Below are 19,108 nucleotides of genomic sequence, written 5' to 3'. Positions count from 1 at the left end.
CCAATAAATATGAGTGCTGCAAATATGAAAGAAACCTTTTTTGTTCCTCAAATAGTTTGAGCAAACCAAGCTACAATTATTCGCATTACATTTATGAAATCTCAACGACCAGACTAAACAATTGCGGAAATACACTTGTTAAAAATCTTAACTGATACCGATTTAGAGTAAAAATAGAAATTATTTTTAGTACATCAGCACGAATTCGTGTTAGGCTATTGTTTGCTATCAATCTTGCGACGTCAAAATAATTTGTCTCAATATACAACAGCAGGATTTTTCTTCACCGTTCATATGCATTAATTTGGTTTAAACAACGAGACCATTATTACCCAAAATTTATATTAAAAGTGTTTTTATTTAAACGTGTATATTGACCTTTGGGTTTTGCGTTGCTCAATCAAATCTTATTATTCTTGATTCAAAAGAAATAATTATAATCTAACTGGTCAAAAATGAAAACTAAAAGCACAGCTTCTATTAAAGTAGGAGCAGATTTACTCATCATTGTCATATATTCCATTCGACTCTGTTTTATTAATGTTTAATCTTTTAATTAATTCAATTTAAACAGACTCTCAAAATGTCCATCTGCATCTATAATTGCTAAGAGATAAGCTATGAATATTAATTTAAAGATTAAAATACACACAAAAAATGTTGGGCTCACCACAGCTGAATTAGGAATTTATAAAAAGAGCAACATTAAAATAAACCATTAAAATCGAGACTCTAATGAATCCCTAACACACACACATACACAAAGCAAATAAATCAAACTCAGCAGTCTTGTCTCTTATGTGTATTTCATAAGTTTTACAGGCATATTCTTAAAAATCAGTACATAAGAACATTTTGTCAGTAAAACGAGAAAAAAACAAAACAAGAAAAACTTTACAAATCAATAGCCCAAAAAAGACAATGTTATCTTGAAATAGAAAATAAGAGGCGTTCAGCTCCAGTTGTAGCGTCCTCCTCCTCCGCCGCGGTGGTCCTGCTTGCCGTGCGCGGGTCTCCAGCCTCCTCGTCCCCTCTGCTGGTTCTGCTGGTACGACTGATCCCAGCCCTGAGCTCCCTGCTGGAACCTGTGGAGAGCAAACATGGGCACTTTAAACAAATAAAACTAACTCAAGTAAACAGTCTTCGGGAAGCTTCAGAAAAAACACCACCTGATAGAGCAGTAAAAAAATAAATAATAATAATACAGGTATTAAGCTAGTAATAAAGGTAAAGTAGCTTATAAATAAAGGTACACTACTGTTCAAAAGTTTGGGGTCAATAAGATTGTGTGTGAAGGAAATTAATACTTTTATTCAGCAAGAATGCATGAAATTGATTAAAAGTGACAAAGACATTGTGTAACAAAATAATTAAAATAAATGCTGTTCTTTTGAACTTTCCATTCATCAAAAAATAAAATGCAATTGTTTCCACAAAAATATGTAGCAGCACAACTGTTATTAACTGAACTGATAATAATCAGAAATGTTTCAAATCCGCATATTATAATGATTTCTGAAGGATCATGTGACACTGAAGACTAGAGTAATGATGCTGAAAATTCAGCTTTGATCACAGGAATAAATTAGTTTTATGTATATATATATATAAAAAAAGTTATTTTAAATAGCAAATATATTTCACAAAATTAGTTTATTGTATTTTTGATCAATTTAATGCAGCTTTGGGGAGCAGAAGAGACTAGATATTACATTTGTCATAAGTTTGTTATAACATGTTGTCTTTGTTATGTAAACCAAATATATATTTTTTTTAATATATATCCAAATCTTAAGAAAATTGTGGAATATCTATAGTTCTAATCATATTTTTGACATCCACTGATTTTTCCTGGACATCAGAAAAACCTAACCTTTCATTAGACCTTTGAAACAGCAAAAAGCTCAAACCCAAGGCAGTACAAACAGGCGTTCAAGCAGCATTTTAAAATGCAAAGTCCAGTTCATTCTTTGATTTCCACTTCGCTCATCCACATCAAAACTAAAGTCTCCCGAAGGCTACGAATAACACGTCCGTAACCAGCGCTCGACCCCAAAACCAGCTCACCTACCCACGTCTGTCAAACATCTATCGGTCTCTAAAGCAGGATCTGGACAGACAGGCATCCCTCATTACTGACGCAGGTCACAATCTTCCTGAGGAATCCATAATCCCTCCTCCAGGTTCCTTGTGCGTTTCATTCGGCTCCGTCCTGAACGGTTAAAGAAACTCTGCTCTAATAACTACTGACCTAAGGTGACACAGGGCCACAATGGGCTGCCGGGCCGAAAAAGTTGAACCAAAAGAAGCTGATTAGTCCCTGAAGTGGTCTGGAGCCAGAATCAATGGCGGCTCTGTGCGGCCCCTGTGCACAAGAGACAGTGAACTGCACCCGCATTAGTGCTGCCTCATTAAGCCCTGCAAACCTCTTTACCAGGACATTTGTTTAGCGTGCAGAGAAACTAATTCCAGGCCGGCCCCCCCAGGAAGAACATCAATAACTCGTATCCTACACAGGAAGACGACTAACAGCGGGAGGGAAAAGGTAACTCGAGTCTATTTGGTTGCTTCGGATTCTTGAATGCATGAAGAGACGTATAATACAGATAGTCACAGGTGCATTGTGGGAGCACCTTGCAATGACCTTCGGGAGTGAATATATGTGGCCGTGAGTATATAGAAAACATCTTACCTGGTATACGGTGTGGAGCTGGCCGGAGTCTGCCAGGCATCTGTGAAGATGAAAACAGGCGATTAGAGTTTTATTGGTGGCGTTTACTAAAGCAGAACACTAGTTCATGTGCATCTGCGATCCAGACATGAAGCAATCCTCAAATCATGCGACGAATCATCCTAGATATATGGGACATAACCTATAGAACACCACAGCAATAAATAGAATACCTTAGCAACTGCATAGGGCCTTAGCAACACCCTGGCAACCACATGGAACACCCTAACAACCAATAGAATACCTTAGCAACTGCACTGCAATGCTAAAAAAAACAGTGATACTTAAGAATAAGGTATTAGTTAACGTTAATGCTTTAACTGACAACAAGCAATGTTACAGTATTTATTCATCTTAGTTAACATAATGTTAACAATACAACTGTTCATTCTAACTTCATGTTTGCATGGATCCATTAAATATACATTTACAATTAACAATATAAAATATATAATATTTAACAAATGGAACCTTATTGTAAAGTTTTAGAAATACCCTGGCAATCACCTAGAACACATACCAAGCAAACAATAAACAACTTAGCAACTACTATAAAACTGTGCTAAATGAAATAAGCATTCACTAACAACCACTGAAAGATCCTAGTAATGCCCTAGCAACCACTAAAATATCATAGGTATCACATAGCAGCACTAACAACCACTGACACACCTTGATAACTCCCTAGCAACCACTAGAATACATTAGCAACACCCTAGCAACCACTAGAATATCTTAGCAACCACTAGAATATCTTAGCAACCACAAGGCAATGACAAAACCCCACTGAAAACAAAGTAATACTTTACAACAATGTCTCATTAGTTAATGTTAATGCTTTAATGAGCAAAACATTTGTTACAGTTTAATTCATCTCAATTACCATAACGTTAACAATACAGCTGTTCATTGGTAGTTCATGTTTGCGTAGAGCCATTACATATTAACAAATGGAACCTTATTGTAAAGTTTTAGAAACAACCGTCAACCACCTAGAACACCACAGCAACCAACCAAAGTAATACTTCAGCAAATGCATAACACCTTAGCAACACCCTAGCAACCACTATAAAACTGTTAAATTAAATAAGCATTCACCATCAACCACTGAAACACCTTAGTAATGCCCTAGCAACCACTAAAATACCATAGCTGAACTAACAACCACTGAAACACCTTAGTAGTGCCATAGCAACCACTAAAATACCATAGCTGAACTAACAACCTGAAACACCTTAGTAGCGCCCTAGCAACCACTTAAATACCATAGCTTCCACATAGCAGCCCTAACAACCACTGACACACCTTGGCTTAACACCCTAGCAATCACATGGCAATGCTAAAACCCCCCACTAAAAACACAGTAATACTTTACAATAAAGGTCCCATTAGTTTGTTAATGCATTCACTAACAATGAGCAATACATTTGTTAAAGTTTTTATTCATCTCAGTTAACACAACGTGAACAACAACTATTCATAGTTCATGTTTGCGTGGACCCGTTAAATATTAATAAATGGAACCTTATTGTAAAGTTTTAGAAACACCCTGGAAACCACCTAGAACACCACAGCAAGAAATCAACAGAATACCTCAGGAAATGCATAACAAACACCTTAGCAAACATTATAAAACTGTGCTAAATTAAAAATGAGCATTCACCAACAACCACTGAAACACCTTAGTAAGACCCTAGCAACCACTGAAATACCATAGCCATCACATAGCAACACTAACAACCACTGAAAAACCTTAGTAACGCCCTAGCCACCACTTAGCATCACTCAAAACACATTAGAAACATTCAAATATTCAATTGATCAGTGTTAATATCCGAACTATAAACTTTTATCCCGTGTGCTTCTGTGATGTCGGTGGTAGCGATCAAAATAGACCAAATCACCTTTTGAAAGTAACTTGGCACTTCAAATAAAGATTGTATCGATTACACAATTAGTGACTTATTAAAAAAAATCAGTTTGAACGAATTATTTAAAGCTGCAGTCGGCAAGTCTGGCAGATTGAGTGGATTTAGGAAAATTGAATGTTTACAACTCTCATGCCCCTCGCCCACTATCAACGGATACCCTCCCACCGAGTTCATGCTCGTCAGTGCGTGTGCACCAGATTTTCAGTGAACGCGTCCGTCTCATCAGCATCCATCAACACCATGGAGTATTTGGAGGTATGCTGCCCTGGCTAATCTACCGATAGGTTGCAATTGCGAACATCATTTATGCTCTAAATGAGCTTACTTGATTTTCCGCCATCACTCTTCGTTACTGCGCGAACTTCAGGCGTGTGCATGTGATTGTAACGTGCGCGAGGGGTGGCGTGTGCCCGATCTGTGATTGACAGTCAGATCTCAAAGCTGTGGATTTTTGCAAAACAAATAACACGCTCCAGGTGGAGTTAGAAGCTCGGGTTTTTTTCTAAAACCACTTTATGTTGTTCTGTCAGATTATAGTGTCGATTTCACTGAATATGATCAAAAAAATGTTGCCGACGGCAGCTTTAATGATTTTTTTTTAACTCATTCAGACTACAGCAATTATAATTTACTAGAGGTTCTGACAAAATGTTATTTTGTTTAGATGTCCTTTCAGAATCATGGGCAAAAAATAAATAAAAAATTGTGATTCTCAATTTGTCCAGAATCGGGCAGCTCTAGTTTCAAATACAATACATTTATTTGCTTTAATGTGGAACCTTGAATTTAAAACTACAATGATTTTCTGAAGAGGTGCCACAACTGTAAACAAGATAATCTCTCAAATGCTATATAAAGCACTTTTGAGTGGGATGTTTTTATTAAAATCAAATTGATAAATTCCACTGACAAAGCAGCATTTTAAGGGAGAAAAACCCCCCAAACCATAACAACTACCACCACAAACCAAGCTACAGTGAACAAATAAATTAATCAAATACAATTAACCTAATTTGTATCAGCTTCTAACTTCAAGGAAAATGGTTTCAGAGATGAAGTGAATTATGTTGTCCTGTAATATGAACAAGATTTAGTGTTGGGCGGGGGCGGGGGGACGTCAAAAGTGGCACATTTGCATTTCTTCCCGTGCTAAATGAAATAAGCATTCATCAGCCGGCGCTGCGGCGAGCTCAAGTGCTCTAGTTCCAGCGCTGCAGGTCCTTCACAAAGACAGACTTTAAAAAAAGTAGCAAGCAGCTCCTTTCCTGATCCACCGTTGCCAAGGCGATCACCAGCTGCGGGGCTCCGAGCTGTTTGTTTTATAGGGGCAGGAGCAGAGATGAGTGTGTGTGTGAGAGAGAGAGTGAGTGAGTGAGTGAGAGAGAGGGACAAAGACAAGAACTTCAGCCCAAAAGAAAAAGCTGTCATTTACAAATGTAGGCTTGAAGGTGGAGTAAAGATGGGAAGAAAAAAAGAATTCCCTCTTTGGAAACCAACGGGATTTTACGGCTTTAAAAAGAATGACCTAGGTGTCGATGCAAAGACATTTACCATAGAAAATAATAACTGCATTTATAGTATTGCACCTGCAAAGAACGACTATGGGGCAAAAGTGCACAGATGGCTTTAAAGGGTCACCGAAACCTAAAGCTAATTTTGTTTAGATGTTATCATAGGTTTCAAATCAATTAGAAACAACAGCATTAATTAATTATAGGGCTTTTCACACATGAAATGGTCAACCCTGGGTCATGTAATCTCCAGGTAAATGGATTCCTGGGTTCTTGCTTCACACTGCTCATAATCTACATTAAAACTGGGTATTCATAGCCTGGAGTTTCACACCGTATATTCCTAAACGTTCTTATTTGCATATTTGCTGTGTCATTGATTGGATGAACGCAGCACGCGACCAGTTTACATAAAAATTAGCAGTCGGATGCGCAATGTTTTTAAGTTTATACTGAATAGACTTTTCAAACTACTTTATAAAAGGTACAAATAAAACGGTCTCCACTTAAATTGTCAAATTCTCTGTCAGCATTTGATATTTTTCTTCCGTCATTGAAATCTCATATAGCTTTCTGGGATTTCAATGGAGACAAGCTGCATTGAATGCAATGTAAGTCGCTTAAAAAAGAAGAAAAAAAAAAGCATTGGTTAAAAGTAACCAAAGCATCAAGCTCATAACAATCATTACATGATCTAATCGAGATTTAAAATGTAAAATTGTGTTATGGGATTCCCATATAGCTAATGGGATTTCACTGACACAAGCTGAAGAACACAGTATAAGTGCTTAAATTGGTTGTAATGGAGATGTAAAGTTGAATATACAGAGCATTTTTAATGACATTAGTCTTATATTACCATAATGTTTTGTCTTGAGGCTACACTTTTGCATATTTCAGCTGCAGTGTCTTGCCTCATTGACGTCCATTGTATATGCCGTACTATAAAAAAGCAGGACGAGACCAAATTTACTGTGGCGATTAACAGCATGCAACAGATGCTGTCAGATGTCCTAGACATTTAATTTGGCAGCCAATAAACACCTCCAAAAATGCAGTGTGAGATCTAATGACCAGAGAGAGAGAGAAAGAGGCTGGACCACCCACTTACACCTCTATTATCAAGCACTAATTCATCCCAGCTCATCTCACAACCAGTCAAACGAAAGACAAAATTACAGCCAATTCATCCTGCTCTCAATAAACACCAACTGCAGTCCACACACACTGAATGTTGGGAAGTTAAAGCCAGTTGACACAAAGCCCAAATAGGATTACGCATTAAAAACACAACAGTAAACGGTGTTCTCATTAACTTAACACAGGGATTACATCGTCCCAGAGCGCAGACGTACACACACAGATGGACCTTGATCTCTGTAATGAGCCCATAATGAACCTCTACAATACAGCTTATCAATATCCATAGAATGAAGACCGCAGGACTGTAATACACTAGTTGGTCCTTTAGCACCAGCTGTTTTGATTAGGGTTAACAAAAGCCTTCAGCGTGTCTCGGGAACTTCGCATTGAGCCGACACCGCAGGAGGGAGAGGGAGAAGGACAGCGAGCTGGGAAAAGTTAACGAGGACTTGGTCTCTCTGGCGCACAGACACACTCCACTAGAGAAACAAAGCTCCAGTATAGCAGCATGGGAGAGATGTTACGAGGTTATCAATGCAACTACCTGACTGAAATTATAAATTGCAGAAAAGTCTCATTTTTAGATGGAACACAAAAGGAGATGTTTGTGGAAATGCGCATGCTGCTCTACTGTGGCTGTGTGGAGCAAGTGGTGGTTTGTTGTTGTTACTAATTGCGTCATCATTGGTTTTCGATTTAACTGTTGTCGTAGGAGAAGCCAAACTATAGGACTGTGCGTCAAATCTTCTGACACGCAATCAAATTTGATCTCCGATGAAATTCTGTCCAACTCAATCTAGTGATCAAAGACTTCATTGAATCATTCATTCAAACGGCTAATTCATTAAAGAATGAGGCAGTTGTTTATGAATGGGTCATTGAATCTTTGACTCAACCGATTCGTTCAAAACGCTGAATCATTCAGGAATGAAACATGGCCGAGTGTTGCTGTGAGATGCGTTATGGTTCTGCTGTGATCTTTGTTTGGAAATATTTTCACTGCTGAAATGGAACAAATTCAATATTGCGTCTAAAAATGTAAGTGATTTCATACATCAGTGCAATAAACAAGTAGTTAATATTATGTCTGTCATTTTCAATCATTATGGTATTTAGGAAGACAGCACTCTTGGTCATGTGATGTTGCCTAACTGTATAATTTGTTATAAATGTAAAAACTTTTCGTTAAACCAAGTTTCGCTAATTGTTGCGCTAATTCGTTTCGATTTCTCCTCGAGAGGCTGCGCGAGCCTCAAAAGCACAACCTTTTTACCGTCAGTACATCATACGCTATCGATCGCCACTTACACTAAATGTAACAAAATCAGATTCATTCTTGCGTTTTGGTGATTTTTTGTTATTGATGTTTTAATCAGGCTACTTAAAATTAAATCATGCAAGTAAAATTCTCGTTCACTCGCCCCTTAAAAAAATAAAGCGTTAATGTCTAGCCCTCAAATGAATCTTAAGATTCTCAACATTTGTCTCAAACGGTCAAATCGTGGCCAAAATCGTACAGTGTGAACCCGGCTTTATTCATAGAAACATGAATGGCATTGAGGACGGTTACTCGGTTGCATGTTTAACTGGAGGGTTTTGCATCAGGGCCGGAGTGCACAGGCCACTGAAGAGCAGCGGTGATCAGCAAAACCCCCCAAACCTCTATTTGCATCAAGTGGCAGCAGGGCGGCTTCCATTCGCCCACAGATGCCATTATTCATCAGCTTGCAAATTGGCACATCAAAGTGACAGCGGAGGAGAGCAGCGCAGGAGCTGCTCACGAACACAGATCACTGTACACATCAAGAGCGACTCCTGTCCCTTGGTGTCACCAAACTACTGTATTAAACGCTGCTCAGACACAAAGGCCTGTCTCTGGACCACTGGAATAAAAGTGGACTGTATGAAAAAGCCTTATAGCATGAGCAAGGCTCGACATTAAGCCTTGTCCTTCAAACAAGTTAATCAGTCATTCACTTGTCCAAGTAAAAATATTGCTTGTCCAGATTTTTTTTGTTTTGTGGTGTAAATATAATTTATTCTGAAGAAATATTCTCATCAGTGTTCTATTAGCATATTTGTGATATTTACCCTGGAGGCATTTTTTTTAACCTAAAATAAAATGGCATTTTCTCCCCTAATCATATTAAATGTATGCTTCATCTTGCATTTCAAATTCTTAAATTTGATCAATAAATTCAATTTATTTATTCAATGTCCGGTCGGGCAAATAAAATTCTTTCACTTGCCCCTTCAGAAAACCCACTTGTTAATGTAGAGCCCTGATAAGGAATTGCGTTTCATATCAAGCTAAACTAATAAATGATCTTGAGTGTGTGTGGAAAACAAAAAATGTGTGCAAAAAGTTCCCTGTAGGCTCATGCTGCCATGATGATCAAAAAATGGTCAAGATTAGCGGACAACCAGCAAATATTTGGTAAACAAATGTTCTCATTTGTGATCATTTTTCTTAAGTTGATTTTACTCTAGGAAAGTTTAAACTCACACTGGTTTTGAGGGTAATTGTCTCGGGGTGGACGGTAGTTTCCTTGGTTATAGCTTCTGGGAGGCGGGGCACTGCTGTACTGACCGCCACTATGCTGACCCTCGAAAGACTGGCCACGGCCAAAATGACCCGCCCCTTGATTCATGCCCACATGGTGACTGAAAGAGAGAGAGAGAGAGATGAGAAAAAAAATTACATACGTTTTTATATGTTGATGATCAGGGTTTTTAGTCCCTGGAGTTTACACTGCAAGGATTTCAAAATTGAATATAATTTAATTTTAAAAAAAAATCTCAATTTATTTGAATGTATTAATGCATTTCTTTTTACATCTCTGGTCCATGGTTGGTTGTCCCCAAGTTGGCAGAGGGGGTCTTTGCTTTACTAAACGATAACCCAAAGTATCAAAAAATGGTTTTTCGTTAAAGGAATAGTTCACGCAAAAATGAAAATTATCCCATAATTTACTCACCCTCAAGCCATCCTAGGTGTATATGTCTTTTTTTCCAGCCGAACACAATCGTAGTATATCCTGGCTCTTCCCAGCTTTGTAATGGCATAGAATAGAGCTTGGGTTTTTGAAGCTTCAAAAAAAGCGCATCCATTTTTCATAAAAGTAATGCTGGGTTCAGACTACATGATATTTCTGTCTGTTATGATAATGACTGTGTCAGATTATGCAATTGAGAGACTCCTAAATTCTTGTGTTGTCAACAAAACACGTCAGACTACACGTTGCTTCCTGACAAATGATCGGTTGCCATCTTTAACAACGTGTGTGATGTCATCGAGAAGGCAAAACTATTGACCAGCAAACGAACAATGGCTACTGTGATTTGCACTGGATGCCTTGTCATCAGAAAAGCCCCAAAAAGAAAGAAAACCTGTTCCTAGATTGCACTAAGAGGACAGTATGGAATCCTCTAAAGAGAACTAAAATAGTTTTTTTTATTTTTAGACAGTAGTAAAAAAATAAATCTAGTCTATTCACCGGGTTTTATTTCACTCTGTCGTGGTCGTCCCTCGAGGGAAACATCATAAATGCAGGAGTACTGCCATAGCTCCATGAATCTTTAGTCTATTGCACTAATACTATAGGTCTCTTTCGTTTCGGCATGTTTGAAAGCTGTACACGGAAGAGCTTCTGTGCTCCAATTGGTCAATGTCACGGATGTGACAGAACCCGTTGTGGAAGACCGGTGAAAAAAACAAAAAATGCTTGTCTGCATGTCGTAAAGCATCGCAGACGCGACAATGGTTGTCGTCAACTATGACACGCTTAAACGAGATAAAACGATCAATTCGTGTGTCCCGACGAGCATTATCGTTTACGAATCCCCACATCAAAAGGATCTTGCCAAAATCGGGTTAGTCTGTGTAGTCTGAACCGGGCATAATCCAGTAGGTTTAATAAACTATAAATCCAGTGATCATAGTTTATAAGGTTTAAATAGGGATATTTTTCCTCACAAAAACACATCGCTTTGCTTTAGAAGGCCTTTATTAACCCAGTGGAGCCAAAAGGATTATTTTTATGATGGATGTGCTTTTTGGAGCTTCAAAAACTTGGGCACTATTCAATGCCATTATAAAGCTTGGAAGAGCAGGGGTATAATTGAATAGAACTCTGATAGTGTTTAGCTGAAAGAAGACAGTCATATACACCTAGGATGGCTTGAGGATGAGTAAATGATGGGATAATGTTCATTTTTGGGATAACTATTCCTTTAAGTTAAATGTTGAAAAATGTAAATAATTTTCTATATTCAATTTTATTTATGTTTATAATATATTTTATATAAAGATGAAAAACTAAAATTAGAAATGTTACCTTGGCTAATGAGTAATAAAACAAATAAATAAAAGCTAAAATAATAATAAAACTAATATATTAATGACAAAAGCATAAAATAAAAAAAACAAAAAAAAAACACCAAAACTTAAATATAAATGCATAAGTAATACTGCTTTGGTGGGAAAAGATTGATAACTCGTGATCTAAAATATTTAAATATCCATTAAATGCCAAATATTATTCTGACAAAGAAACAACATAAAAAATTAGAGGGTTTAAAGTGTTAAAAAAAAACCTTCAGAGAACTTTTGAAGTCCAAGAACACCTGTCTGCGCCATCCAATCAAACTGCTTTCATTAAGAAATTAAGTCTTTGGTGGGCTTTCATCTGCATACATCTCCCCTAAACACCATGCATAATTCATCTCTCCTCATTGAAGCCTGAATTCACCAGATGTTTAATTAGACTGTTTTATACAAACTATTGCACTAATTTGGTTTCTTTTTACACAATACCACTTAAAAAACATTAAATGCAAGAATTCAACCAAATAAACTGATGGATTCTATGGGATTTTCTTTACTTGAGCTTTCTGAAACCGGATTGGTCCAGATGGGCTTGCTGGCGGTTTGGGTTGAATCCCAGTTGAGGTCTCCATCCTCGGCCACGGTTACTCTGTTCAAAGTCACCTGGTTTCAAAACCTTGCTAGGGATCCTGGAGTGAGAAATTGTAATACATAAATATAAAATATTCAAACATCATTGCATCATTGAAAAGCTCATTCAATATATTCAAACTCGCTTTTATCCGAATATTCAATAGGTCTTGATATTTATGCATTTTCATTGAATAGTGCAGCACTTACTTTGCCCCTGGTAGGATAACAGCCTTGAACACAAAGCCATCATCATACTGCGGATCCTTGAATTTGATTCTGCCAACCAGAAACAATCATTTAAGTACAAACTTTAAGTGGAAACATCTCATTGCAGAGCTATTAAGATAAACTGCATCAGTCCAGGCTAAAGTTTTTGTTGAACGTCTCAGGGTTTCATGCAGCGCCTGACCTCTAGAGGAACCAGTAAATATCAGCAGGATAACGTTTCAATGCCTTACACTACAAATGTACAACCATGCTTCTTTGAGATGGTCATGTGTGTCTCTGAAAGGGCACAAATATGAGTCCTTGAGGAGCTGAGAGCGCTTAAAAGAACCAGACTGATAAACAAACCAAACGAAAATAGCAACTGAAAGGGAAGGGTTGAGAGATGCAAACAACTAGCAATAAATCAATATTGATCAGATCTATGAATCAGACGTTATTTGATGCGCATTGGCAGATAATTGGTTGATGCATAAAACAAACTGTTACCCAATTGCACAGCTGCTGCGGATGTCTCTCAGTGTTGGGATGGGTGACTCCACTGGTCTGAGGAGAACAAAAAGGATGTTGTTTCACAGGATTTGCAAAGCTTTAGTCTCAAGTGCCTCAACAGACATTGTCCAGGTAATGACAAAACTAGGGGTGGAAATCTTTTGGTCCCTCACGATTCCATTCAAATTGATCATTTCGATTCGATGCATGCATGTTACTTTTCTTATTTGACGTATTTGTCAATTATTAAATTGACAGTTTAATAGGTCTAGAAGAAGAAAAAAACCTCACTGTATTAATTGTAAACTTTTTTTTTTTTAAAGCTGACTGCAATCATTACACACACGACTGCAGTCTTCTGTAATAAAGCAAGGCGGCCCTGAGACAGACAGAATATCTACTTAGTACATCAATTAAATTCCTTGAGAAAAATAAAAACTTTTGCAAATATAAAACTAGTTAATAAAATGAAAATAAACAAACAACAGGACAAATACTATAGAAAAAATAAATCAAATCAACTAAGTTTTTCAGGTATAGCAGCCTGGTTTTATTTAAAATGTCTTAAGAAATACTACATAAATCAAATATATAGTCTTCACTGTATAAATAAATTATTATTTTTTAATTAATGAAACAGATGGCAACAGGATCTGCACGGATCTAATATACTGTTACACATCCGATTTGCTCCCAAATGTCTATATCTGATTCATATGTGAATTGATCCCCCACCCCTAGGCAAAACACAAAATCATCAAACAACAAAAGGTAAATGTGTTGTCTCCTTACTTATCTGGTAGAATAGGGTCTTCATCTAGATTTAATATACCTTGGATTCCATGGCAAAATTCTGCAGGGATCTCAGTGGCCTTGAAGAGAGAGGATTGGACATTTACAGACTGAGAGAATTTAAATGAGAACATTGCAGAAACAGAATTTCTCATTTTATCTCAATCTTGTTTTTTTAATTATTGGCAGCCAAAAATCATGATTAATTGATCAAAAACCTTTCACTTTTCAGCTGGACGATTAGTTTTGGGAATTGGGTTATGTTACCCAAAATTGTTTTATAAACAATTTTATTGTTTATAAAATAAAAACATACAGGAAGACTAGTACCTCATGAGATTCTGCACGGTAGAGTTCCTGGATGAAATCACACAGGGGGTGGGACTTCCCAACAAATACGACATCACTTCCCAGACTGTTCCTTCTCACTGAAAACAACCATCAGATGGTACAGTGAGATTACAACACCAAAGATAAATCACTTTAAAGCAGAAAATAATTTAACTCTTTCCCCGCCAGGGTTTTTGGAAGAAAAAAAAAGCCACCACCAGCATTTTTGATCATTTTCTAACACAAAAATGTCTGACCCCGAGAATATTTTGTTGTATGAATATCTGAACAAGCAATGTATCACAAGAAAGAACAGACATTCTGCTTTTAAACGACAAAACCATTTTATTCTAGGTTCATGCATTCTTTTTTTAATCAACATTTGAATGTGGGTAAGTTTCATAAACAAAAAGCAACGTTTTTAAAAAAAATCAAAGAATACATCTGGATGGGATTAATACCAATGATGATCAAAACACAGATGGAGTAGATCGAGTTCACACTCTCAAAGCTTCACAGTCCTATACCTCGTCCTGTGTCGACATTTCAGTCAGTAACATTAGGCAGTTTTGATTTATATGCTGTTTAATGTAGATGACGTTTTTTTACATATGCATCGGTTTGTTTCCGATTCTTCTCCGCCTGTGTTTTGATCAGGAGATTCAGTGCTCTTTCAGAAGATGCGTAATAGCGCCCTCTACCATATTACAGTGAAAACACAGAAAGCCGTACATTTCGGTCAATGGCGGAGAAGCTTCGGCTCAAATGACGGAAAATTCTCTCAATGGCGGGGAAAGAGTTAAGGACAGAACATGACTGGCAGAGCCGGACAGTAACGGAGTACATTTACTTGAGTACAGTACTTAAGTACAATTTTGAAGGATCTGTACTTTACTTGAGTATCATTTTTGGGGAGTACTCATGACTTTACTCAAGTACATTTGAGAGGCAAATATTGTACTCTTTACTCCAATACATTTCTATCCATAAACGTGAGTACCCGAGTAAAAAAAAAAAAAAAATCTCGGAAACCCTCAATTTGTTGTTTCCCTCTCAAACGTGATTGGATTGTGCAGGCGCCACTGATTGGGACAGCCTATCAGCAATCACCTTCAGCTTTCCACCAAAGTCAACTTCATGGTCAGATTTTATATTACACATTAATGTAAGCCAAGCATTTGGTTTGATGTTCTTGAGTATGTGGTGTGTTTAACACAGTCAGGTTCAAATGTGGCAGTGGCGTACCCACGAGGGATTTCTGATTTCTTAAAAAAAAAACTTCAGGAGGCAAAATATTTTACTGATTGTGTGAATTACACTGCACAAACCAAAAATAGGCTACTACCCAGCGAATGAAGAAGGGTTGGCGCTCAGTCTCCACAGTACATAAAATATTAATTTTGTTTTATTTTATTTTTCGGGTTTGCATTTATGAGGAAAAAACTATGTTATGGACGTGTTCTCCGTTACGGACGTGAGCGTTCTGAAAGCGGCATAAAAAATGCTTTAAAACTTTCACAGAGACATCAAACAGAAAACACAAAACCTTTCTTTAACCTGAATTTCGTTTTGCATTAATTGTATCTTAATTTTAATCAATGTTTCATCAACCAATTGCCTGGGTTTAATAAATAAGAAGTAAATAGCAGACGATAGATAAGAAATGGAAGCGCCGGCACGTGAACTGGATCTCGTCTCATAAATGAACCGAAACTCCGTGTATAAGGTAGCCTACTTGCCTCTCACAGACATGTCTACTTTTAAACAGAAAAATTCAAAACGAAAGAAAACAGACTACAGACTGTTCTCTGCTTATGTAATCCGTATGAAATGTGCATTTCTCTCTGGCGCGTCCACTACTGAAGATCGCGAGTCAGCATCGTCAACTTCATCTAGCCGACACTGACAAAGAAAACACTTGTTTATTAACAAGTGTTTATTAATAAACAATTAAAATATCTCCTTGCTATATTTTACATATTCATAATCATTCCTTTTGCCGGTTCTTTGTGACAGCTTTTAGGTGCTTTATTGGCAGCGCCACCCTTACATGTGGTGTGTGTGTGTGTGTGTGTTGTCCCCGCATTTAAAGATGGGACCCCCCAAAATTTTAATTAAATTAAATAAAGCAACATGGTAGATGAAAATGACTTGATTTTACTTTCAATTCCTTTTACATTCTCCAAGGTATTAACATTAACATTTTTCATAACTCCATGTAGGACGTTTCTGTGCATAAATGTAAGCACTGTGGCAGTAGATTAGTAATGCAATATTTAGAAAATTTACTCTTGTACTCTTGATACTCAAGTACTTTTAAAAACAAGTACTTTAGTACTTTTACTTAAGTAGACATCTGAATGTAGTACTTTTACTTGTACTTGAGTAAAATTTAGCAAGGGGTATCTGTACTTTTACTCAAGTAACAAAGCTCTGTACTCTGTCCGCCTCTGATGACTGGTAAGTATTTCTGCCCGACTTCATTTAGACGTTCAGTAATATACGGTTTATTGGCTATGAAGGTATATGCCTCACCCTCCTCTGGGGTCAAGTCAGGGTAGACCTCTGCTAACGCTGCGCGTAACCTCCGCTCGTCCACAAACGGTAACAAAGCAACACCTGTCACGAAGGAGAAGACCAAAATCACAATGACTGAAAACAATACAGCACTCATGGTTTCTGTTCAGACGGTGAAGCTCAAGGCTAAGCACTGACCCTGCCAGGCATATTTCTTCCCATTCAAATCAATGGCAAAGTCATCAGGGTAGAAATCAATGATTGAGGATTCCTGTTAAAGACGGATAAAGACAGTTACAAAGAGAAAGAACATTTAGAAATTGTTTTTTACGCTCTCAAATGTCTCTGGTGTTACTGTGCACGACTATGGAGGGATAGGCATTACGACTATAGAGGGCTAGGCATTACTTAATTTTTAAGTGTGCATGTTTATTTAATCATTTTTAAAAGACATTTAAATCATGTAAAATTATTGAATAAAAAAAAATTAAGGCAACTTTTAAATCGTATTTTAAAGGGACAGTTCACTTTGAAATAAATTTTTGGTATGTTTTAGCTTACCTCAAGGGCATCCAAGATGTAGGTGTCTTTGTTTCCGCAGTAGTTTCAATTTTGATTTTTTAGGTCAAACCGTTCTTGTCTGTCAGTCATATAATGCAGGTCACGTCCAAGTGATCTGAGGGCGCGGGCGCTTCGGTCTGCGCAAGTGCCAGAAAGCTCCGTAAGTGATCTCTTACGAAAAAATTTCAACGTTGTCTGTTGATATATCGAAATAGTCTTCCATTGCGATTTCCTGTATATCTAAATCTGTTTAGATCTTCACAGTGAAAGGTAACACTTCCGAAATCTGTGTAAACAATGAGTGACGTACACGCACGAGAGATCACTTCCGGCGCTTTCCGGCGCTTGCGCAGACCGAAGCGCCCGCGCCCTCAGATCACTTGGACGTGGCTGTGGTTACAAGAGGTAAAAACGATATAAATACTGTTCGTTTTCTCACACAAACCGCTCGTTTCATGTCTTAGGCCATAAATGTGTACTTACATTTACGAGTCATTAAATCATGTTTAATTTGGACTTCTCTGTGCATGCTCTTTGAGGTGGTGACCATAGACCTGCATTATATGACTGACAGACAAGAACGGTTTGACTTAAAAATATCAAAATTGAAACTACTGCGGAAACAAAGACACCTACATCTTGGATGCCCTTGAGGTAAGCTAAAACATACCAAAAATTAATTTCAAAGTGAACTATCCCTTTAAGTAGAATTTCCAATTGATTGTCTCATACATTTAATGATAGATATAACTGAATTTAAATAAATAAATGAATATGTTGAATAAATCTGGTGATCCATGCCTCTTTCAATTCAAATTCCCAACAATCAAAAAGTTTCACTTGAAAGTCCAGTTACTTACCATTTCTAAGGAAAAAATTCACTCAAATTGGTATTAAATTTCACAAATTACTATGTAAATCCGACACCAAATTTTTTCAGGTGTGCATTATGGAAGTTTAATGCACTGTGAATGCAGTTTCATGTGTAAGAAGTCAGAGGTAAATCTGCCACTCACTGGGTCACTCATCAGAGCTCTCCATGTCGTCGGCAGAAAGTTTCCACTGGCAGCAGGAAATACACTCATGAGCTGCTCCAAAGGTTTGAACTGCAGATGAAGAATTATGATGACATTGTGTAAATCACGAGTCAACACATCAGGAACACAAGGACAAATCAAAAAATCACTAAACAAATCACGCATAACAGAGTTTGTGTGACCATGCAATGCGTTTCAAATTACCGGTTTGGTCCCTTTCTCGAAATCGCTGAACATGCCCTTGATGTCTTTGAAGTCGGAGGCAAACGGAGCATAATGAAAGGGAAAATACCACTTCCAGGATGCGCAACCCTGTGAAAAAAAAAAAAAAAAAACCCAGACACTCAGAGACAGTCCGTCGTACCACACAAAGACAAGTTAAATACATCTTCAGTTACTTCAATCAGAAATGCTCGATTTTGAAAGACCTTCAACCCAAGTCATTTTTAAGACCTCTTCCATTAGCCCTTTCAATGCGAGACCTTGATACACCATCAGATTTACAGCTCAATTAACACTCCAGAGGGCATTTATACCAGACAGTTTAAGAGAAAACCAAAAGGGCTTCAACAAAAGACACACAAACACACTCATGAAACACCAAAATTTGTGGATTTAGTCCATGTCTATTACCTTTCAGGTCATTAACATGCTAGCCACTCACACATTTACAATTTTTTTTTTTTTTTTTTTTTTTTAAAGTAGATATGCTTTTAAAATGTACAACCCCCAAAAACTGATCGAAAACCAACCAGAAAAATGCATTAAAGAAAAGAGGGGCATTTTTTTCTACTGAGGTTTACAATCAATTCATTTCTGAAAATCAGTTCTTTCAAATGGTACATTACAATACATCTTTTCAAAAGATTCAATGATTC

General features: G+C 37.3%; 1 protein-coding gene across 4 annotated transcripts in view; it reads right to left on the bottom strand.

Moving 5' to 3' along the window:
* Positions 1 to 787: 787 nt before the first annotated feature.
* Positions 788 to 19,108, bottom strand: part of xrn2 (5'-3' exoribonuclease 2) — a 33,477-nt gene continuing 15,156 nt past the window's right edge. For all 4 annotated transcript variants that reach the window (XM_056244773.1, XM_056244770.1, XM_056244772.1 and 1 more), the window contains 12 exons: positions 18,435 to 18,542; positions 18,210 to 18,299; positions 16,831 to 16,903; positions 16,651 to 16,734; positions 14,116 to 14,213; positions 13,786 to 13,865; positions 12,991 to 13,047; positions 12,484 to 12,552; positions 12,201 to 12,332; positions 9,823 to 9,980; positions 2,693 to 2,732; positions 788 to 1,085 (listed from right to left, as the gene is read on the bottom strand). In XM_056244773.1, the coding sequence (XP_056100748.1) occupies positions 953 to 1,085; positions 2,693 to 2,732; positions 9,823 to 9,980; positions 12,201 to 12,332; positions 12,484 to 12,552; positions 12,991 to 13,047; positions 13,786 to 13,865; positions 14,116 to 14,213; positions 16,651 to 16,734; positions 16,831 to 16,903; positions 18,210 to 18,299; positions 18,435 to 18,542 (1,122 nt within the window). In that variant the 3' untranslated portion in view covers positions 788 to 952. The remainder of the gene's footprint in view (positions 1,086 to 2,692; positions 2,733 to 9,822; positions 9,981 to 12,200; positions 12,333 to 12,483; positions 12,553 to 12,990; positions 13,048 to 13,785; positions 13,866 to 14,115; positions 14,214 to 16,650; positions 16,735 to 16,830; positions 16,904 to 18,209; positions 18,300 to 18,434; positions 18,543 to 19,108) is intronic.

This window comes from Rhinichthys klamathensis, unplaced genomic scaffold (genome assembly GCF_029890125.1).
Source record: "Rhinichthys klamathensis goyatoka isolate OS25496 unplaced genomic scaffold, OSU_Roscu_1.1 h1tg001088l_1, whole genome shotgun sequence".
Taxonomy (NCBI): Eukaryota; Metazoa; Chordata; class Actinopteri; order Cypriniformes; family Leuciscidae; genus Rhinichthys; species Rhinichthys klamathensis.
Note: the sequence above shows the minus strand (reverse complement) of the source record. Positions and strands in the feature narration are given on the sequence as shown.